Source organism: Mchenga conophoros, linkage group LG1 (assembly GCF_057382185.1).
Source record: "Mchenga conophoros isolate Kocher_MC1m ecotype Shallow Benthic linkage group LG1, M_conophoros_male_GT1.1, whole genome shotgun sequence".
NCBI lineage: Eukaryota > Metazoa > Chordata > Actinopteri > Cichliformes > Cichlidae > Mchenga > Mchenga conophoros.
In genome coordinates this window covers 37,086,852-37,110,946 of record NC_140526.1, presented here as the reverse complement: position 1 = coordinate 37,110,946, position 24,095 = coordinate 37,086,852, and the positions used below count along the sequence as shown (strand labels likewise).

Here is a 24,095-nt window from a genome sequence, read left to right as displayed (position 1 = left end):
GTCTGGAGTGTGGGGCCTTCCTGCTGCTGCGGAGTCGGGGCGGTCTGCCTCCCCCCACCGCAGGGAAAAGGGTAACACCACCTGGGTCTGGGTGCAGTTCCCCCTCCAGGGGCAAGGGTACCTAGACCCGGTTTGTAGAGTACGCTTGGGGAGTGTGATCGTGTGTACAGCGTCTCTTTATGTCTGTCTCCACGTTGGTTGAGTGTGGAGTAAGTGCATATGAGAGCATGAGGGTGGGAATGGATGTTTGTATCTGTGTGTGCCTGTATGTCTGTGTCTATATGTCAGGTTGGGTGTCAGGCGCCACCTCTCTGGGGACATCTCAGGCCCTCCAAGGTTTGGAGGCCTATCTCCCCCCACCACCACTTCCCCTGCCAGTGGCGGACTCCCTCAGACATCGGTGCGTTGGTGGTTCTTTGTGTCCGGGGATGGGCGTCCAGGTACACACCGGCTCACTCCTTGGCAGCCGCTTATCGGGGCCTGGAGCCTGGGGCTCGCTCGGGCCACTTCGGAGGTGGGGTGCCCCCGGCCGAGAGGCCGGGGGCTCGGTCACTCAGGCACAGCTGGCTGCCGGCGGAGCTCACGGGCGCGTCACTGCAACTCCCCCTGGCTTCTGCTCCGCGGCTGCTGAGTGAGCCCTCATCTGGGACTCTCCTCAGCTCTTTCTGGGACAGCGGCGCGGCTGCCCCTCTGTTGGTCTTCCTTGGTCTCTTGTGTTCTGGGGGCCTCTGGATGTCTGGAGTTTTGATCTCCTCCATACCTGCTTCATGCCCTGGAGGACGGGGCTGTGGCCCCCCCCCCCACACCCTCTAGCAGATTATTACATGAAGGAACCTTTTAAAAAACAAAAAACAAGCGCTTCCATGCTCACAGGTGTACACACGGGTGATCACACCCACAAACTACACCCTTTTTGGCTCCTACCTCAAAGCACACTGTGTGCTGTTGATCTTATGTGCTGCACAATAATGTTTAACATTTAGTATTTACTGTCATATTCGCATATATCATTGTGATGTTGTTTATTCTATTACTCTCGTTTTCTTTTTTCTTTCTCAACTGGTGATCCAGGTGATCGATATATGCATTTTTTTTCTCTGCTTATTCTGTTGGTTTTTGTTTTTTGCCCTTCTCCCCCGTCCCTCTTCTCAGCTGTTTCTCTTTCCCTCTTTCTTTCTCCCCTTCTTTCCCCCAGTCAAGTCTGTCCCGTATTCAGTAAGTGAAAATAAAATAAACAATAAAAGGTGAATCAAATGGACCATTACAAGGCTGGGATGGTCAATTTGGTAAAGTAAATCTGTTGGGCATCTTTCTTTGCCTTTAGACAACAATTCTGATGGCAAAAGAGCCAAACGGGACAGGCAAAAAAAAAACAAAAAAAAGAAAAGGAGGAAAACTGTGGACAAATATACTAACATAACAACATCAACTCTATAATCACACAGATCAGATGCTTGAAATATTTACCTGAGACTTGAACAACAGAATAGTTCAAATCTTCACCCCTGACTCCCAAAGCTGCATGTTAAATTTGCAGATTAGGATTTGTTTCTCGGGCACAAAACTCACATTTTTAACTAGAGAGCTTCAACTTTTACACAACTTTACACAGATTAAAACACTGAATCAGGAATAATGTCTTCCTTTTGATCTGACCACAAACTACAGTAATTATCTTAATTAATGCTTTCCTGCTTTATTTGGAGCACAAGTGTCATTCTTTGCAGGTATATTTTATACAAATGACACATCAGACTCCCCTCTATATGAGTGTGTATCGACCCTGGAGAAAAGACCCTTTGTCCATCCAGCTTACAGAATGGAAACAGTTATGCCAGGTCAGACAGGCGAACAGTCGAACAACGTTACACTGTGGCAGTTTACCTGCACGCTGGCTAGAGAGACGTAGACTCTTTACTCCGTCTCTCTTTCTTTATGCAGTTTGCTTTGTGCAAAGAAGACACTTTTTTCTCTGTTTGGTGTGAATGGTGGAGGAGAGATGGGGACATTGTAAAGGTCATAGGTCAACTTAGTTAATTAGAAAGCTAGTCCGACCCATTGACAGCTGTTATCAAGGCTAATTTGGCTGGCGCTGATGCTAATGACAGTGACCTCAGGTGACCCTGCCATAGTAATGCTGGACAGTTATAGCAAAGGTCACTCTCAGCTTTGTGTGTAACGTTGTATGAGGGTGTGTTTGCATCTAACCATTTTTTTTAATTTTTTATTATGAGACACTTTGTCGCTTTTTCTCCACACACGTAAATGCCAGACGTTCAAAGTACAGAGGATTTGTTTTGAAGTTTTAGATGTGGGAGTTTTAACATGTTGATTTATGGATACCAAAAGCCATTTAATGTTGAGCTCGGGGGATTCAGACGGCTTTTAATAACAGTTCTTACATGATGAATTTTATCTTTTGTAAAGTGGCTGTCACACTTTGAAAAACAGGATTGATGTAACCCCAAGGTGAAACTGTTCGTCATGTACTGCAGTCAGGAAACATGAAATGGCTAAATCACAGTTTATCTCCTGACTGTGCAGCTACATGAAGCAGTTTTCACAGTCACTGCTGATCTGTTGTTCATTTTGAAGGGTTGCATTGTTTTCAGCTCATTATATCCTCTAACTTTGTTTTTATATTTCTGTCAACATATTTACAGTGCAGACCTAACCTGCTACTGGCTCCCTGTTAAACCCAGAATTAAGTTTAAAATCCTCTCATACAAGGTCCTGAATAATCCGTCCCTATCGAGTCTTAAAGACCTCACAGTACCGTATCACCCCAACAGAGCACTTTGCTCTCATAATGCAGGCCATCCTGCGTCATTTAAAGGTAGAATGGGAGTTCGGATAAACCTTTTTGATAGAGGTGGATCAGGTGACCCTGAATCCACCTTTTGACATGCTGAAATAGGCTTAGGCTGCTTCCCATGATTCACTGACTGCTTCTTATTTTATTTTTATCTATTTTATTTAGAAAGCGGGGCAACATATTAATGAACATTTAAACAGATGTAAATATGCCAGATTATAGCCTTTGGCTAATTTCCATCTGCAGACCCTCTGGCAGGTTGGTGTTACACACATGTTAGTAAAAACATACAGAGACACTATTTACAGATCATGTGACAAGGACAAAAACAGTGATCACATTATATTAGAACAGACAATGACAAGAAGAGTGGACACAGAGGACAATATAGAGAACAATAACGGAAACACATCAATTATATTGCACAAACCCCAGTATTGCACATGCCCTGACTGTCCTGATATTGCACTGACCCATTATACTAATAGTTGTTTCCCTTTTTGTAATACACTAACTCTTTTTCACGTCCAATATAAAGCATGATTATTAAACATGGTCACATGTTTGTGTCCCTCAGCTGCCCTTTTAAGTGATTCTTAAACATGGGGAGACTTTCCCTCACCGACAGTGGAAGACTATTCCAGAAGCTCACTCCCTGATATGACAGAGCATCTGTGAACAGGTGCTCCGTCTAAATGTCAGTTCACAATCACCTCTCACAGTGGCTCGAGTCAGTCGAGACCCGGCAACACTGCTAGACTTTTGTTTAATAAAAATCACTCATTGGTGGAGGCGTCAGACCATGTACAACTTTGTATACTAGACAGGCAGATTTGAATAATTTGAAATTAGTAAAATTTAGAAACTTGTATTTATCTAAAATTTAACAATGGTGATATGAAAAAGGTTTTTTTTATCTAATATTTTCAATGCTCTTTTGTAGCACACTTCGATTGGCCCAATAGCAGCAAAGCTCATATAGTAATACAGTATTCAATATGAGCCAGTATCATAGAGTGCAGGAATGTAATCGCTGCCGTGTCTGTAAATGATGTGTGGATATGTCTAAAGTTCTGTATATTAACATTTACAGTTTTCACTATTTTTTTTAACGTGTTTTTAAAGGATAATTTAAAAGTCTAGTAGCACTCCCAAATACTTAAATTCCTCAACATTAATTAGTTCTTGTGCACCCAGGCGAACTTTTACTGCAGCCACGGTTGTTATAGGTTTACTAAAAAACATCGATATGGTCTTTTTAACATTAAGGCACAGGCATGAGTCATTCTGCCATTTTTGTAGATCATGTAATGCCAATGAAAGCATCATCAGCAGTTTTGGCTTGTGTAAAAATTACCGTATCATCAACATACATAATCATTTTTGCACACATTGGGCAGGTCATTTACATAAAGTGAAAATAACAGGGGGCCTAGAATTGAACACTGAGGGACGCCTTCCGTACAGTAAAGCTAGGGTGACTTGTAAATTGAATTGTAAGCCCAGGGAGCTGCTGTAGCCAAGGAAGCAGTGATGGTGTTAGCCCAGGAAGCTACTGTAGTCAAGGAAGCAGTGATGGTGTTAGCCCAGAGGGCTGGGGTTTTTCTCTGTATGTATTATTGTAGGGTTGACCTTACAGTATAAAGCACCTTGAGGCGACTGTTGTTGTGATTTGGCGCTATATAAATAAAATTGGATCGAATTGAACCTTTCTTGCTAATATTAATTACAACTCAGCTTGTAGATGTTATGATCCTGAGTCTGACAACTCAGTGTTTTGTGTTTCCTTATATTGTTCTATGTTCTTGTTTATTCTGGTTATGTCTTTCGGTAAGGTTTGTCATTTGTTAGGTTTCTGTTCTGAGCCTACTTGCTCCCACTTCTCTGTGTTCCTTCTGTCTGTCCATGGTGTCACACTGTCTGCTCGTGAATCTGTCTGTTAAGTTCAATGCCTTGTCTGGTTCTGTGTCTGTGAGTTTCCTGTTTTATTCTGAAGGTCTCTGTCACATGTGAGTGTTCTCAGCTTTATGTCTGTGTCTCGTTAGCCCTGACTTCTCCCAGGTGTGTTCCCCTCCTCTCTCCCATCCCATAATTAGTCCTGTGAGTATTAAAGCCCTGTGTGTTCTCCTGCCTGTTGCTGGTTCCTCTTTGTTGCTTCCCCGAGTCTCCCTGCGGTTGTTCTGGTTTCAGGTTAGTTGTGTTAGTTTTCCCAGTTTAGGTTTCTCTTAGGTTTTGTTTTGTGCCTGCTACATTCCGGTTTGTGTGTCCATCCTTATTAATAAAGCTCACTTGCATCTGAAGCTGCCTGCATCTTGGGTCCTCTATTAAAACTCACACGGCTTGCCCTGCTAGCCGTGACAGTAGATGATTTATTTTTTCATTTAGTTACATAACTAAAACTAGGAAATAATGTCAGTATTATTTTAAACAAACATTATAGACCATAATTGAATTAACATCAGTGATCTTGGTTTACACACGTATCAGCCTTTGTTTAGTAGCCTGGCTCCTTTTTCCACTAAAGTTTATCTTAATAACAGCCAAACCAGAGTTTGACATTTTCTCATGAGCAGGAAAGCTTTGTTCTTCAACACAGCCTGCACTGGTGTAGGCAGGCTTTCTTCTTGTTTCTTCACCAGGCTTCTTGAAGGACAGTCGAAAGATCTTCTTTGCTTGAGGTTCAAGCTCTGGGGAGGTCAATCCATTATTGTTTTCTTTTTGTCACGTAAACCAAATGTCCGCAGTATTTAAAACCTAGTTCAGATTAATCATGAGCCTCATCACATTGCCACTCTTTGGTTTTAGAAGTGAAGAAGACTCCCTTTTGGATGAGAGGTGAAACGTCTTCACGGAACCTAAAGAAGTCTGTTGGATTTCTTGCTCCTTAAACTTAAACCAGGACCTGGATGAACCGACACAGACGTGGTGCAACATCAGCTGCATACAAAGAGTTTTCTGTTTCATTTGTGAACATCCATTTTTGTTGTTGTTGCAGTAAAACTCAGTAAATGTGTTGTTTTGTTGCAATACTGACACCATTTAAAATGTTATGACAGTGAAGAGTAGCACGCTGAGGTTGTAATAATCATCTTGTTTGCCACATAACCTGGTGCAACTGTTAAATTAGAGCCAGATCATTAAATTAATATTTGATTTAAATCTATATGATGCTTTTACTAAGAAACATACTCATGCATAAGCAACACGTTCTCACTCCAAACGCGTAACATCTGATGCCATGTGACAAATCGTCGGTATGTTACGCTTTCAGCCCCCCAACACGTTCCTATGTTATGCGTTTGAAACAGAAGGAAACATGAGAACCATTTGGACTGAATCTACAATGTACATTTATTTTACTTTCTCATCATGAATTGCTTTGGAAAACACACAAGGTTAGGCATGATGTTAGGGTTAGGGCTGGAATACATGGCTGGAACGTGAGCTACCGCCGGCAGCATCCTTCTATTGGATTCCATCCACAATCGGGCACGTGTCATGGGGACGCGGAAGGTTACCTTTAGCTTTCCCATGGAACGCCTCAGGACGTGACAAGTCGTCGGCATGCTGGCATAAAGTCTTTATTAGATAACTGTTTGAAATCATTTTTCTTCAGCTTGTCTCTCTCAGTGCACATGCTGCCTCTTTTGGATTTATTTCAAATGTAATCTTCAGTGTTGTTTAAATATTGTAGATATGAATCAGTTTAAATACATGTAACCAACTTTCCGTCTGACATGTTTTGTGTACTTGCTGTCTGTGGCTTCAGCCATCCATGACAGCGAGTCTGCTGCAGCTGTTGCATGTGTGTAAAGAGTTAAACGTGTGTGTGCAGTATGAGCAACCAGTGGGAATGCTGCCAGTTTCAGTCGTCCTCCAGGGCAGAAACTGTGGAATGTGTTTGAGGAGCAGCACTGAGGTTTCTCTAATCACTTTTATTGTTCCGCTGATCCTGATCCACCAGGCTCACAAGGTTGACTGTTGTTCTTCATACGTCTGCTCTTTAAATAGATTTATCTGGCTCCAGGATTTTCCCTCCCACAAACGATATTTCATCATTCTCTGCTTTCTCCCTTATGCACGACACAAATGACTCGGAGTTGCTGACAGTGGCCAGTTGCCACCTAACAGCTTTGAACATGCAGGACATGAGTGCAGAGTGATTGCAGAGCAGAGCACAGTAACAACAGAGCAGGGAGTCGTGTTGTTTCTGCACTTTCAATCTCTCAGTAAGAACTTAAACATTGTTCAAAGAAAGATCATATTAAAAAAACATAACACAGTAGCACATGGATCAAGATGATTGTGAGCCAGTCACAGAGGAATAAAAATAGGATGGAAACGTGTTTGTGGCTAGGAAAGTCAGTGTTCAACCTCTGGGCACCAACAGTTTCTGATAATAAATATTCATTGACATTGACGTTTGCATAAACGCTCAGACTAAGACTACATGTGTAAATGGAGCATTTTTAGAATGAAAGAAGCATGTCATGGAAGAAAATAGCACACAAAGCTCTAAACAGCCAATGCATAGATAAAGAATGCCTGTGCCTGTAGATTAGTGCCACAACTATAGTTAAACTTCTTTGCAGATACTGTGAACTAAAGAAAAATCTCTGGTTATAACCACAGAATAGGGCTGTGCGATATGACCAAAATCTCATATCCCTATATAAGATTTCTATCGTCCCGATAACGATATAAATCACAAAAATGTAACATTTTCTGTAAATTCTGTGAATCTCGGGCAGCTCGTATTGCGGGAAGTGTTTCCAGCTGGGCGTCATGTAGCTGGAGTCGAGTGTTTTAACCAATGCATGAAACGATACATTTTTAGACATAAGTTGTAACGGCCGCTGTTTTCTTTGTGAATATTTATTACACGGCGTGCTGCGGGGAAAAGCCTGTTCTAACGTTTGAGTCTAAGGACTATTTTTTAGCACCTGGCGTCTCCTTTTTACTTCTCATCCGTAAATAATCTGCTCTTTCACGTGATTCAGTTTATTTTGAAAAGTCTCAACAGGATCTTGAGCTTTATTGTGAAAGGTTTATGTGGAACATAAACAAGCGGACACGCGATGCTGTTACCATGGTTGTTGTTAACCACGACGCATAAAAACAGGCGCCTGTAGTGTGGTTATATTAAATATAAGAGAAAGAGAGAACTTTAATACACCACGAAACAAACAATAGCGTAAAATGAAACGATAGATGTTTTTATATCATCATCCGATATATATCGTTATATCGAACAGCCCTACCACAGAATATATACATAGGTTGCAACATGTGTTACTGCAACACTAGCATCTGTTACTGTGACTCTTGTGACCTAAATAACTGCAGAGAGATATGATAGAAACCTAATGCTTCCAATACAAATACTCCATCTACATTTGATAAAAGGTTTCAGCGTGTACACTCATTTGGTGTCTACCTGATCTTCTCCCAGTGTCCTGCTCTCATGCTCCCATGTTTGTGTTACCTGTTCTTAAAGTTGTCTTTGTAATTGTCTCTCTGTTTTATGCTTTTTTTCCAGCCCTCTTGGATTTCGGCGTGGGGTCCTAACAGCAACGATTCGTCGGTGCGTCCAGCTCGCACACGGAGGCAGCTGCACTTCAGAAATGAGTGGGCAACATGGAGCGGCTGGTCTGTGTGCTCACGCACCTGTGGGGGCGGAGCATCTGTGAGGTCACGCACCTGCATCACAAGGTTGGCACGGGAGAAAATACGGACAGTTTTCAAAATTTTATGCGACGTTTCAGTCAGACTTTTTTTTTCAGAAAAACCTTCATAGATAGTTTTGAAGGGATATGAAATTTATATTTTAACATTTTTAACCCACAGTGTTTCCTACTGTTCTCTTACCTAATCCTATACATCTCTTTTATTTCTGTGTCCCAGGAATCCAGTGGGTGGACCATGTGCAGGAGATCCCAGACAGTACAAGATCTGCAACACCAAGGTCCTTTCAACAAAAAGGCTTTTGGTCTTTATTTAAAAAAAATACGCACACATTTTATGCAAACACTGTAGAGCAATGGCTAATGTTTGCTCGTGAAGGAATGTCCAGGGTATAACGATCAGCGACTTTCAGGGTGTGATCTGGAATTTCACTGACAGTTTAACCTGCGTCTGCACCGCGGCGGCGGTCCTGCCACTGTTTGCGCTTCATGATAAAGCAATAATGTGTCTCTGTATGCAGAGTAATTGTTACAGTGTAGCAATCAAAACGGTTTCACTGAGAGAGTTCAAAATCAGGTAGACGGTTCCTTCGATGTGAAGCCTATATTGTATGGCATGGTCGTAACAAAGGTTCATCCTCCAGGACGTCAGGGTGTTGATGCTGTGTGTCTGTGTGTGTGCAGGACTGTCCCCCTGGCTCGGAGGATTTCCGAGAGATGCAGTGTGCTGCCTTTAATGACAGGCCGCTGGTGGCTGGCAACTCCTTCAGATGGACCACCTTTCATGGAGGTCAGTGAGATGATTCACCCTCTTCCTACTTAAGACTTCTTCAGTATATGTTGTTGTTTTTGTTGTGCAGTGAAGAGATCAGTTTTGGATGTAACTAGTCCCACGTGGCTTGTTATAGAGTCACCATATGAATGCTGAGACAGATGGCTCATTTATGCAATGTGTGGTTTTTATATATGTATGAAAATTTTCTAAGCCCACAGTTTACTCTCTGCAGGCATCATTTAATCACCAGATTGAAGGAAAAATGGTTTTCTTTCAAAAGATGCTTCCTTGAAAGCCAGTGAACGTTCCTATTCGATCTACAGGCCTCTGAGGAGAAGAGTGATATCTAACATGGATTGAAAGAGAGACTTTTTTCTATGTTGTCTTCAGAAGCACGTTTTAAAACTAGAAAACACAAAAAACCCTGCACACCAATAAAGCAATTCCTGGGCACTCGTGGCTTTTAGACCAGATATATTTGAAATACAGTTTTTCTACTACTTGTGGGCATCGTGATGGGACAGATGGCACCACACTAACACCATAAGCAGCCTGCTCGGTCCTAACACTGAATTTAAACCACGACTGTAAAATGTGTCTTTTGGGCTTAATCTGTGTAGAATATAACAAACTACAGCAAAATGTCTGGAGATGAATTTAAAAAGTGTTCCCCAATAACATTCAGAGCCTCGATGAGCATATAAAACAGCGCTTTTTTCTGTTTTCCAGGGACTCAGATGTATAGCTCGTGGATGTGCAGAGACTGTGTTTTTTAAGGCCCATACAGACTGTAGCTAAACAATAAAAAAGCTCAGCAGCTGTACGCAGCTGTAGTTTGTGTGTTTGTGGCAGCCGTGTAGCTCCCACATCCTGCTGTGGCCTACTGGAAGTTAAATCCCAGGACTTTGTTGCTGTTCGTTCAGTTTGCTCTCTTTCTCCATGTTCTGGTTGTTTTTGCTGTTCAGTCACCTCCCCCGCTGCCTCTTTGCTTCACCTATTTTCCCATAATATTATAATGAGCCACTGACTGAATATCTTCTCTGCCAGGCTCTAACCCCTGTGAACTCAGCTGCTTGGCCTTGGGTCACAACTTCTACTTCAACTTTGGCCGAGTGCTTGACGGCACAGCCTGCGACAAGGACTCAGGAGCAGTGTGTGTGAACGGACGCTGCCTGGTGAGTGGTACCCAGTCTGTGTGTGTGTCAGTGTTTCCTATGTTTACCGCATAGAAGATTTAAAGCAGACCTATTATGGATTTCCTTGTTTTCTGTCATAAGCAATGCCAGATGCTTATGTTGAACATGGCCGAGGATTCAGATACGAAGGTCAGTCTGTTTCAGGTATTTTTTCCTGCTCTTGGGTCAGTATGATGTCACAGAGAGGGGATATTCCTAATATGGGCACTTGATTTTCACACCTGTGACTGGACTGCAGATGTCACGTCCGGTCTATACCAGGAATGCAAAAATCAGGATATTTTCTCACCACACTATAGTCTAAAAGTTAAACTATTTACATGTTTTAAAGTCATTATACAGTAATTTGATTTTATATGTGGATGCTTTGTGCCAAATTGAGAGTTACGGTTAATTTTTGTTCCTTTTCTACTAAAAAACAAATAATTTCACTTTTCTATCAAATAAATATTATTTGAAGAGAGTTACGTGTCCATTCAGTCATCTGAGGTGCTCCGGCACTCAGTCACATGTCTATGGAAAAAATGAACAGGAGCTGTACTTCTGGAAACAGAAATCCTTAAAAACTCATCCAAGCTTTCAAATGACGGCGATGTCAAAAGAAAACTGGCCCGAGTCTCTTGTGCCTTCAGCTCCACTCTGTTGAGGCATAAGTGATGTTGACCAGTCTCACTGGAGCTCTCTGGAGAAGTGAACTCCATGCTGTGCGTTTGGACCACAGTTCTCTCATCAGTGTAGACTGCAGCCTTCAGTTAGCATTATGGCTCTGCTGAGCTCTCCACAATCCTAGCCTGTCCCCTTCTCACCTCTCCTACCCTCACACGGATGGGGACTGGGTAGGAAACAAACGTGTGTCTCATGGGTCCTGGAGCCCGTGTGCTGTTGGGACATGCATACATAACACTCAGCAGACACATCTGCTGCAAGGGAGGACGCTCACTGCTGAAGCTATTTTTACACAGCCCACAAAGGATTAATTTGTGTCTGTGTTTACATATGCTGCATGTGCATACGTGTGTATTTGTGTGTGAGCATGCTCACATGTTGTGTGTGGCACATATAAGAGGATTTATGGGCCACAGACTTGTGCTGGCCCAGGTCAGAGCTGCCCTGGGCCTGAAACAAGAAGCAGATGCAGCCTGCAGCTCGTGGAGTCCTGCAGGTAACAAACTGAGTTCAGGCAGGTGAACACATGAACACAGGGCCGTATGTGTGCAGTGTAAGTGTAGATACTCCTTCACAGCTAAAACTGCGGTGTTTCTTTAATGTACACCACACAAAATTATCTAAACTCTTTTCAGTTTAAGAAATTATTTCATTCTGCAATTACTAGCTATGTTTTAGCTGCTCCCTAGCCACAGCAGGCAGCACCACATGTTTGATTTTACCCTGGATGCCCTCCTGATCCAACCCCAAAGTGGGTTTATTGTCTTTGGCTGGAATGGAGAGTCCATCGGGATTGTCTGGTTTGTTTTCGCCTGCCTCAAGTGGCCACTTGAGAAACTGCAGATTTTGATACTTGATTAGTTTTGACTTTAAGAAAAAGAATAGTTTTCTCTTCAGCTGTGGAGGTTACCAGTGGGAAAGCTGTCATCCTTTGGATGACATAAATGATTAAATTACTGATTCTGATTGTTCATTTCCTGTTGAACGACCAAACAGTGAACTGACCGTATCAGTTCTAGACTTTAGAAGAGCTGCTCAGCAACAACTTCAACCATTCAATTTGTCAATCTGCTTTCATGCCTAAATGTCACAGCATCCATGTCTTCTTCTGTGCAAACAGATCATGTGTTTTTAATTAAATAGGTTCTCCAGATTATTGATCTCTAGTGTGGGAACCTCTTTGATTGGGTTGTACAGCAGAAATGGAGACCACAGAAGAGCGCAGCCACTGTCGTCTTTCTAGCAACAGATTCTTCACACACCATAAAACATCCTGCTCGTCTTCGCTGCTCTTTACTCTGGCATTTACAGAGACGACTCCAACCCACTCTGCCCTGTTGAGGCCCTGGGGTACAGTTTTTCCACAAAGTAAATGTTTGTAAGAGCAAGCAAATGACAGAGAGAAGCAAATACGAGAAAGAAAGGAAGAGTGAAGAGAGCTGAGGCCCGGCAGTAGCTGGAGGTGACTACATGGCAAAGAAAAGGCCAAAAGAAAGGTTTCTTCTCAGCAGAAAATGCACGCTGTTAGGAAAAACAGGAGCGACATTAAGTCAAAGCAAACTGTCCTTCTCAAAGCGTTTGTCTGTGTTTATCACAGAAACCTGGCTGTGACTTCATCTTAGGCTCAAAGCAGCAGGTGGATGCCTGCATGGTGTGTGGCGGACACAACGCCACCTGCCTACACCACAAGAGTGTGTACCAGAGCAACAGTCTGGAGGCAGGTAGGAAACACACACACACACACACACACACACACACACACACACACACACACACACACACACACAGAGTAATAAGGACTGAAATGCCAACACAGCGTGGGGATATTTCCAGTCCCCCCTTTGTGTTTTCCTACCCAAATGCTATTAGTCATTCAAGCTCAGGGAACTGTTCCCTGATGAAGTGAACATTAACCATGGCAACACGTTTACCAAATAAAAGCAGTTGGCTGCCTTCCAGGAGGAATCGAGCTAACAACAGCTACAAAATTACAGTTGATTCAGGAAAGAGGAGGAAGAACACAAAGTTCTTTGGGCCATTCTGGCTCGGTGCCACCACATCATGTTCTACCTTCATCAGCACTTGTACTCGAGAGGATAATGTGGGCTATGACTGCATGCTGGGAGGAGGTTTTCAGAAGCTTGTCTGCCTGTATGCTCTATCTGAAAAGAGAAATAACAGGTTAGAAAACACAAGTATTCACTACTTAAACCCGGCCAGCGAACTAACTGTTTCTAACTCAGTTTACTTTGAAATTTAATCACATCAAAATGTATTTCAATTATTAAACAGAGCAAAAACAAAGCAGCAGGCAGAGCTTGGACTTGGACACATGTTCTTCAAGTTCATCTCCAGCCTCTTGACTTCATCCTGCATCTGTGTGCTATGTTCCCCCGTATACTGCAGACAAACCCCACACACTGGGTTGCAGTATTATACTGCATTGTTTGCCCTGTTTAATTGAATTAAGAATTCAAATGTCAATGTAAGTCATCAGCTGGTGAGCAAACCATGGAATAGTCTGTGTATACAGAGGTCAAGACTTCATAGACTTCATAGTATTGGTATTTAACCAAAATTCTTTTTGCAAAAACACCAGTTGCCATCTAGTGGCCTTGCACGTTTAAGGCACTTTGGCTACATTTTGATGTGATTTTTGGCAGCTTTTGGAATTTGTTGGCTGCTTTATCTTCAGAATAGTTACTTTTTAACTCATGTGAGTTTGGAGGTTTGTTTAGGGGGCATTCCTATTCAGCTGGGAGCATTCATCTAATGAATGGAAACCTCAACATAATACAGAGCTTTCATGTTATTCTCAAACATTAATGGTCTGAGAATAATAGATGGAAATAAACAAATAATAAGCACCAGATTCTGGGGAATTAAACCTAATTACAAAGTGCCTAACACCTCAAGTGTGTCACTTTGGCTCTGTAACAGTGGTTCTCTCTCACAGCTCATTGTGTAGGGAGACCAGAGGTGATAGATGAAGTCCTGGCCCATAATGGCTCAGACTGAGAAAGAAGAACACGGCTGATAAAGGCTGCTTTGTTTGGGTGACTCAGCAGCCTCCAAGGGCTCTTTTTCCTTTCCTTCACCAGTGGAGGGAGGGCCAATGGGGCAGCACGAAACGGTTCTTTCCAAGCTCCAAATGCACATGGCCCCGAGCTCATCGCTGATCACATGCCTGCCACTTTGACATTTCAAAACACTATATCATCATAAAGCCCTGCAGATTCACCTCGAGAATAGTTTTTCTCCGAAACTGGTGAAAAGAAAAACCAGAGTGAGACACTCTTTATACGTCATGATAAATGAGCTTCATGCTGTTGATGCTTTGCGCTCGGGGACACACCTGAGACTTTTTCTATTTCTTGAAGTATCAGTCTGTAAGGAATGGTTGGGAGTTTAGAGTCCATATTTCTTTTTCTTTGTGCTTAATTAGGTTTAATATTACTGACATTACAGATCCCGTTTGTCTTATAATGACACGTTACAAACCATCGCCTGCAAGTGTACAGCAAGCTCTTTTAAAAGCTATAATCATGTGATTAATAATCCAGGTTTTCTGTGAGTCACTGATCACAGAGCACTTACTGACTGCTCAGTTACACAAAGGTAGACCCTGAGTATCAGGTGCACAGTACAGTCTGAATGCTTCTAAATATCTATTATGTTTGAAAAATGACAGAATGTATCAAACTAGGATAATAGTACAGTCAATTGTCTGGAGATGTGCAAGTTTATAGCCTTTCAAATAACATTCAGTAATGCATAGTAGGTTTTTGGTATCCACCATGTGACCATTTAGAGTTAAGGGTGGGGTTAGGATAGCATCCACAGCATTTTGTGGAATTTTCACATACATAAATGAGAAAAAAGTTCTAAATGACAGAAAAACATTAAGATGTTTAAAAAATGTTTAAACTTTGTGACTGCTTGTTTAGCATGGCACTAAAATGGTAAATGGACTGGTTCTAATAAAGTGGTAGTCTAGTAATCTGATGTTGGTGATTTAGTTTTTAATAAAAGAGTTGGTCTGGTCTTGTAAGATGACTTGAACGTGAAGATGCTTTAACATTACAGACACATCCTTTTTTTGGACCGTATATATAAGTAAACACTTCAACCTGCAGACTGAGCCATAACTCTCTCTGCAATCCCAGAGGCAGATGTGGGATTATTGTTTAACCAACAAGCTTCTTTTAGATGATTTCTAGGATTTTCTTGTTTCCTGGCTTCCTGGTACTTTGTATCCAAGCTTGCTGTTGGTGTTGTATTTGTGTAGTTGATTGGAAAAAAAATGGCCTTTTCTGAATGTGGTGCAAGAAATCCAATTAAAACCAAGCTTTTACTCTCTCTGTCAGGCGGGCCTTTTGGATACAATGAAGTGGCCATGATCCCTGCTGGAGCAACTCACATCCGAGTCACTGATAACAGCAGGAATTATCTTGGTAAGAATCCGTCTACAGAGCCGCTTTTTCTCCCTGTCTCTCTTTTACACACACCAGGCCTGCTGTGCGTTTGACTTTCAGCTTAATTCCATGGCAGTCTCTTTGCATCACTGTTTCATAGCTGCAGTGTAAATCAGTTTTATAATTCAGGTCTACACATGCTGTGGCTTCCTCTCCCTGGAGACAGTGGGCTTGGCGGTCCCATTTGGTTTCTGGACCCTCTGAACGTTTCCCAGGCAGCAAAATAACCAAGGGCATCTATTCTCATCACAGTTTATGAGACCAAAATAAAACACGCCCTGAAACAGAATGCGCTGTTGTCTTTAAAGAGACCCTCATAAAGGCTTTATTTGACCACTTGGTTAAGACAGGTGAAGGTACTTGTTTCCATCCATGTCATGGAAAATCTCTCCCCTCCAGGAGTCACTGCTGCCATATATAGTCAGGCGCCATATTTCTGCTTCTGGCATCCGGCCTTTGCCTCAACTTCACCCACTGATAAGGAAACATAACTGTTTCCTTTGATGTCGAAAGACATGCCAGTCTTTCCTTCATTCTCATGACCTGTTCTTCCCTTGCACAGCCCTGCAGAATGGACGCTCCCAGTTTTTGATTAATGGAAACTGGAAGATCAGCGTTCCAGGCGAGTACAGTGTAGCAGGGACTAAGCTGGTTTATCGGCGCTCAGCAGACACCTGGGAAAGCTTTGAGGTGCCAGGACCCACCCAGGAAGACCTTCATCTAATGGTAAGAATATCTGAAGATGCTGGAACAGAACAAATATATATAATTCATTGTGGTAATGTACAGAACCAAAATGAGAAAAAAGTTGTCTCTGTCCAAATATTTATATATATTTTATAAATCAATTACATGTCTGTTTTGACACTGAAGACTTTAAAGCAGTGGCGTGTCTAGAAAACTTTTGTTGGGGGGGCCAGGTAGGGGCACAGATTTGGAGAAGGGTGGCAGATGTAATTGGCAGATAATGTTAAAAAAGAATTCTGCCAACCGTTAACCATAATTCAATAACCCCATAAACCTAATAACCGAATGCGCTTTTAACTCTTATTAGAATGAGATTTTAACCACTACAGAGCAAAGTCTTTAGATACTGTGTTGATAAAGTAAAAGAGATACAATCAGTGCTTTGTCAGTGTTTATTCAGCATTCAAGGACAGCAATATTTGCATAGTATTTTTACTGACATATAGTGCACATATGTTTTGAGCAAAAGCATTTTTGTAATATTAAAATATGAACATTTTTAACATTCAATTGGCAAATTAGCCAATGCAAAACTTTATCTGCCTATTAAAAAAAGAAGATAATCTTCTCACAAACTGGTGTTTGATTTTGAAACAGGAAAAAAGTGGGGAAACAAATGAAAAGACTAACATTTGAATGAAACCTGAAAGCAAGTAAATACTTTCTATGCCTTCTTTTGATAATGTTTTCAGTATAAATTGTGCAAAAATAAACTTCTTGAACTTTTAATATGAGTCTGTTACGTGTTAGGAAGACAAGAAGTACAAAAACATTTGTAAACAGCAGCACTTGGAGTTGCAAAATATTTATGTTTTGAAAGTGAACATTTACTCAAGTACCTTGACAATATAAACATCCCTTCCTTGCATTTTCCTTCTCACACATACCTTCATTTGTAGAACTCACAGGTGACAGTGATGACTGCTGCTCAGTCCACCTTTCCCTGACATTGCTCTCTGCTTCTGGGTGTATTTTAGCCTTCTTAAGAAAGAAATTCTCAATATTTTGAGATCTTTTCATTCTTTCTCTTCTTTTATCTCTACTGGTTGGCCCTGAAGTAATAAAGCAAAAACCTATGTCACAAACAACAACTTTCCTGATGTATGACCTTGACTAGAAGTCAGGGATGTCAAATTCTGGCCCTCATGGACCCCTATCATGCACGTTTTAGATGTTACCTATACCAACAGAGCCAATTCAAATCAAATAATCCCCAAACACCTAGTTGTGCAGAAGTCTGTAAATGATTCTTTAAATCAGCTGTGTTGAAGTATGGAAACATCTGAAACCGGGAGACCAGGAGCCTTGAGATCCAGAACTGCACATCCCTGCACTGAACATGGCACAGGGGTGATTTACACTCTATTCATAACATGGAGCTGGCAGATAGGATAAGTAATGAGAGAAATTAGATAGACCGCACAGTGTAGTGTAAGTGCTGCGTTATGGTAAACTTTGGTAATATTGATGTATAAAGAACAACACTGGCTGATGACGAAGTACAGTCAGCTGGCATGGTGACACTGCCAGTATTAACCTGCAACCAAATCTGCAGCTCCACACAGCAATGTTACGACTTGGATTATATCTTATAACTCATAACTCTTATGCTAGCTCCCCCCAGCAGCCTACTGTCTGAAATATGCGACGGCTGCAATAATTCTTTAACTGTTATTTTTTCCTTGGTATTCTAATTTTACCGAAGTTTACTAAACTCAACAAACTTAATATTACTTACTGGGACATTTATTCTCTCATTTTCTTTTCACCTCATTTTCTCATTTTCTGTGGTGCCGTCTTTCGTGCTTGGCTCTCCTTCCTTTGCTAACGTGATGCTCATTAGTGATGTTCGATTCAATACTCGAGAATCACTTTACTGACTCGTGAATCATGATTCACAAGCCCAACTGACTCACTGACTCATCCCTGTTGCTGTTAGCAAACTAATTTCATTAGTAGAAATATATCTAGCTTATAATTAAAATTGTGGGGAAAAAAACAACAGCCAGTTTCTTAAAAAAATTTCTGCTCTGAACTGGAAGAAAAAACCCTGAGTAGAAGCTCACATCAAGACAATAGCTCCTCTGTTCACAGTAGCAGCGCTCTGCTAACATGCTAACAGCACATTTGAGTTACTCACCCCCTCCCTTCACGTGCTGAATCGTAGCGTAAGCCAGTGGTTCCCAAACTTGTTTTGCTGGGCCCCCCTTTGTTTTACATGAAAAATGTTCGCGCCCCCCCCTGGCGCGCACACGCACAAACACATCTTCCAACCACACACCCCCATATTTTGCACCATTGCGGTTTATTTCACACCTCAAACATTTAGTAAACAATTAAGCAAATACAAGTAATCTGCAATAAATTACAGGTAGTAATAAAATAAACTACTGACTCTTTTACGCTACGTCCACACCTACACGGGTATTTTTGAAAACGCAGCTGTTTCGTCCACACGTAAACGGCGTTTCGAATCACCGAAAACTGAGATTTTTTTAAAACTCCTTTTTTGCGTTTACGTGTGGACGAGGAATACAGAGTTCGACACGCAACGTCAAAGGTATGTGCCTTTTTTTCACGTCAGCTGTGCGCCACGTTATTGTTTACATGAGAGGAATTGCAGAGTGGCAGATAGTCAGATTAACAGTATTTTGTCTCTATCTGCAGTTTTTACAGGCTTACATACACACACGCAGTTACTGTCCCTCTAATTACAAAGGCAGAGGCATCACGGTGTAATTATTTTACATGTAGTTGTTATTTTCCTGTGTAATAATATTCAAAATTGCTATCAATACATTTTTCCAAAAATGTCTCTGTGCAAAATGGGTTCAAAAACATAAACAGCTGTGGGATGCTGTTTGTCCGGGATTTGAACCAAGGGAACGAATCGTGGCAGGATCAGCCTGATATTATTTGTATCCCACTGTAACTTTACTGTATAAAGAGCTAACATCTCCAACATGTCAGGAGTAGTTAGTCATTACAACAAGTGTTTGTGAACTAAAAATCAAGAATGTGGGATACTGTTTGTCCGTGATTTGAACAGCCCAGCGCTGCTCTCGACACAGGGAAACCAATCCTGCAGGGAGACCTACCTCGGCACTTGTGCAGGTGAAACCATGCTTCACCATATTTTCTAGTCTTTGGCTTAGAATAGAGTTGGTTTGGAAACATATTCAGCTATGCTTCATCTCCTGCTTTGCGTTCCTGTGGGCGCCCCGTGCTAGCAGTGTCCAAGCGTTGTTGTTTTTTTTCCCTTTTCATACCGTCCCCCCCCCCCCCCCCCCCCCCCCCCCCCGCAATGGGTTTTGTTTGTGCAACACATGCACAATGCAACATTTGCAAGGCAGTTTTGTCTTTTCGAGGGGGAAGCACGTCCAATATGAGAAGACATCTCAGTAGCAAGCACCCCACAACAACAACAGCACAGTCAAAACCCAGCTACTACCATTGGACAACCTAGCAGCCAGCAGCAGGAGCAACAATCTTCAACAGCAGCATTATCAACAGCGGTCACATCACCTGTTTATTCCAGCAGCACATCAACAAGTACTCAGCAAGAGAATACAAGCACACACACAGCAGGGCAAGGACAACAATCAGCAAAAAGAAGACAGAGGCAGTCTTACATGGGAGCATTTGTGTCAAGGCCCATGATGCCACTTCAGCAGAGCAAGGTTGACCAGGTTAAAATGATTGCCCAAGATTTTCAGCCCTTTTCAATCGTTGATGACAGAGGATTTAGGGAATTCACCAAGGCACTTGATCCTTCATATGTTCTTCCCAGTAGAAGTACAGTATCCAGACAGCTGATGCCCGATTTGTTTCAGAAGATAAGAGCTGATGTTCAGGAAAAAATCAAGACAGCACCTGCTGTGTGCTTAACAACTGACTGCTGGACCTCCAGCACATCAACAAGTTACATGTCTGTTACATGCCACTATGTGACCAAGTTTAAGCTGCAGTCAAACTTGTTGGACTGTTTTGAATTAACAGACAACCATACATCTGAAAACCTGGCTAGAGAGCTGGAAAGGATTGCAACTGAATGGGCCATTATGGAAAAGATAGTTGCATGTGTAAGTGATTGTGCAGCCAATGTCAAGAAGGCTGTGGGTGACATTCTGCACTGGAACCATCTAAATTGTTTTGCACACATTTTGAATTTAATAGTCAGAAAGGGAATCCAGCAGTCTCAAATTCAAGAAATTATCAGAAAGGTAAAAGCAATAATTGAATATACACGCCGCAGCAGAGTGGCTTCTGCTAAACTGAGAGAGACACAGCAGCAGATGGGACAGCCCCAACTACGACTGAAGAAAGATGTTCCAACCAGGTGGAATTCCACTTATTACATGCTGAAGCGGATTGCAGAAGTGAAGGATCCCCTCATTTCCACCCTGGCCTTGGTGAATCCACAGCTGCAAACCCTGTCACTTGAAGAGTGGGAGATGGTCAAGGAAACCTGTGAGGTCCTGCAGCCTTTTGAGGAAGTGACTGTGGAACTGAGTGCCGAAAGGTATGTTAAAATAGTTTCATAATACATGTATATATTTCATGTTGTGTCATTACATTTGCCTAAACACATTTTTTCAATTCTTTCCCAGATAATAGCATTTAAGATGTTTCTTACAACAGCTTACAATTAAATGTAAACTGTGAAATGGTTTTCTATGACAATGTATGCTTAATGCACTGCACTGCAGGGGCTATAACTGCATTAAAACGCATGGAACTACAGTCTTTCCTTTATTTCTCCTCAACAGGTTTGTTACTGGATCAAAAGCCATTTTAATGGCAAGAGGGCTGCAGAGGGTTACTGCACACAGACAGAGAAGTCCTTCCATCTATCAGCCAATCCGCAACATGGTAGATATTCTCATGGCAGAAACTGTCAAATGGCTGGGGGGGATCGAACAAGTGAGCCTGCTTACAGATGCTACACTTTTGGATCCCAGGTTCAAGAAGCATGCATTTTTGCATGATAGACATGCAGAAGATGCTGTAACAAGAGTTGTGGAAGCTGCATCGAGGTCCTTAAGACCACTGCCACTGGCAACACCCAGCACAGAGGAAGGAGAGGGTGTCCCACAGGCCAATCCTTCCACTGAGACAGTGCCTGTGATTTGGGCCGATTTTGAAAAGCGGTTTGCATCACTGAGGCCAGGAGTCCAAAACCCCTTCACAGAGGCAATGCTGGACCCCCAATGCTGGACCCCCTGGAGTGGTGGAAGTCCCGTGCCACTGTCTTCAAAAAAACCTGCGATATTATGAAGACGAGACTCTGCATAGTGGCAACTTCCGTTCCATCAGAGCAGATCTTTTCAAAGGCAGGACAAATAATTACAGACAAGAGGAACCGTCTCAGCCCTGGAAAAGTTCGGGAGCTTATTTTCCTCAATGCCAATCTGTAAGGGACAATTAATTTTGAAGTGGACTAGTACTTTTGAATGCTTTAATCTGTGAATTTTATTTATTTTTATTTCGATTTTTGATTTTGATGATTCACATTTCATTTCTATCTGTCAGAAATTTCATTGATATTCTATTGAAATAAAAATAAATGTTCCCTTTACAAATCTTTATTTTTTTGCTCTTTTTTGCTCTATAAAAAAGTTGTTTTTCTTTTTCAATCACTCATCTTAGCAATTGGGTTTACATGAAAAGACAAACAAATTAAGTTTGAGTGAAAATGTACATTTTTTGCACTCTCCTAGCAACTGACTCAGTGACTCAAATGACTCAAAACACCCGATTTATTTTGGTGAGTGACTCATTCAAACTCGATTCACTTATTGTTTTAGCTTCGGGGTGGCACCTGGGGTGGCCAGTCTGGTTGGGCTGGACACGCCACAGCTTTAAAGGTAAAGGTACCAGTACCATAATGGCTGATGTAGCTCAGAGCCAACTGGTCATCTGTCCCAGTTTGTAACTGTTGAGGATTAAACCACATAAAGCATCTGGGCAGCAGTTTGACCAGACTGTTTCAGTTTTTGTTAAATGCATGCGCATTCCCAAATATATGGAAGACTTCTATAATTAAAGCACTTCCCAAAAGCCCTTGGTGACTTTCATCTAGGTGCTTTAACTTTTGACTTGTCCTGGCTAAATATGTGGCACAAGTGGTTAGTGAACATCTTACCTCAGCTGTAGTGGATCAGTCGGATCCTTGCAGTTTGTATATAAACCACAAAGGGGCACAGAAGATGCAACATGATTTTATTTAATACAGCTGCATGTCACTTACAGTAAAAAGATGCTATTTGTCAATCTGACTTTAATACAACAACAACAACAAGACGGATTCGATGGATTAGAATTTGAACATATTTCCAGGTGAGGACTGAGGAAGGAGATTGGAATTCTAACTGATAATCCATTATTAGTTGATGTTTAAGGTTCACAAAATGTGAATTACACAGTCTCCAAAGGTTGATTCTGTTCATCTGGACGTAGCGTTTTCAGCTGGTTTCAGTCATTATGCAAATGTACTGTTTATAAGATTGGAAACCTGCAGTCAGCTGAGACTGAAGAAGTCACTTGGATGAGTGACGAAACGTTTCTCCCACTGAAAACGTCCAGATGAACAGAATCAACCTTTGGAGATTTACTTACCTGGATGATTGAGCATCAAGACGGTGAATTACACAGGCCTGATGACAGGTCCTTCAATTTCTGGTCAGTCTGTGGGAGTAGCTTCAAGTATCTGGGCACATGTACCGATAACAAGATGACTAACAACAAAATAGAAATGAGAACGAGGAAGCTAGTCAAAGACTTTTTCTTGGAGTTAGCCCAAACATTTTGGAAAGAGTATATGTCAGCTCGGTGAAAGAATCCGGTTACTGCAGATAGAAATAGAAATCTTCCTTTGGCTCTAATGGTCCTGACTGATAGCTTGCTATTTTTCTTTTTCTCCATGCCACTCTGAACTGTTCACTTGTGTGCAGGTTCTGGCAACAGACAGAAACCCGGGGATTGAGTACGAGTATTGGCTCCCACCAGACCAGTATGCTCTCTTCCACGGGAGGAGGAGCCCACTGCGACAGGCTCACCATACTGCCAGCTACCTACCCTGGAGTCAGCCCACTGCTTCAGCCACAACCACCACTACCAGGGTTCCACAAAACACCCCCCGACCTCACTGGTGTAAGGCCCATATACTCTCTTTAATTCTCGTGAAACAGATTCATACATTAAACCATTAGTTTAGTAAGTCAGTAAACTGTAAGTCAGTCAACCTCTCAAACAACCTCATGTTACTTAAAGCTCAGTTCAGGTTGAGAAGAAATTTTAGGCTGCCTTTAAAAACACACAAGTACCACATTAAAGAAATTTCTGCCAGTCATTCCTGTAAGAGGAGAAACTCATGAAAGAGTGTGCCGTCAGCAACATTCAGACCATCTGCCCTATACTGAGCAGATACTTACATGAATACAGTGTTTTTATTGTTTCTTTAATGATAACAGCTAAAATGGACTTTGTGCTATCTTTCCAACGTCATAAATGCTGCCTTCTGTGGTGTTGTGCTGTGGATCTGTTACCAGAACCAGACAGATTCATTGTGTCATTCCACAAATACCTACAACACCATTGGTCTTTGGTTGTCACTTTTCAGTAACTGAATGCTAGCTATGATGCAAAGCAGTGTTTTCTCATCACCAAGTATTGTACATACATGTACAGCACTCACTTACAAGTGTTCTCTGTTCACTTTATATTACTGGGCAACGA

The 24,095-nt window shown here is 41.9% G+C and overlaps 1 protein-coding gene across 1 annotated transcript in view; it reads left to right on the top strand.

Annotated features, from left to right (window-relative positions):
- adamtsl5 (ADAMTS like 5) overlaps positions 1-24,095 on the top strand; it is a 63,087-nt gene that overhangs the window by 32,518 nt on the left and 6,474 nt on the right. The window contains exons 3-10 of the mRNA XM_085276927.1: positions 8,355-8,527; positions 8,720-8,780; positions 9,184-9,289; positions 10,322-10,449; positions 12,734-12,857; positions 15,504-15,590; positions 16,174-16,337; positions 23,312-23,510. Coding sequence (XP_085133053.1) covers positions 8,355-8,527; positions 8,720-8,780; positions 9,184-9,289; positions 10,322-10,449; positions 12,734-12,857; positions 15,504-15,590; positions 16,174-16,337; positions 23,312-23,510 — 1,042 coding nt within the window. The remainder of the gene's footprint in view (positions 1-8,354; positions 8,528-8,719; positions 8,781-9,183; positions 9,290-10,321; positions 10,450-12,733; positions 12,858-15,503; positions 15,591-16,173; positions 16,338-23,311; positions 23,511-24,095) is intronic.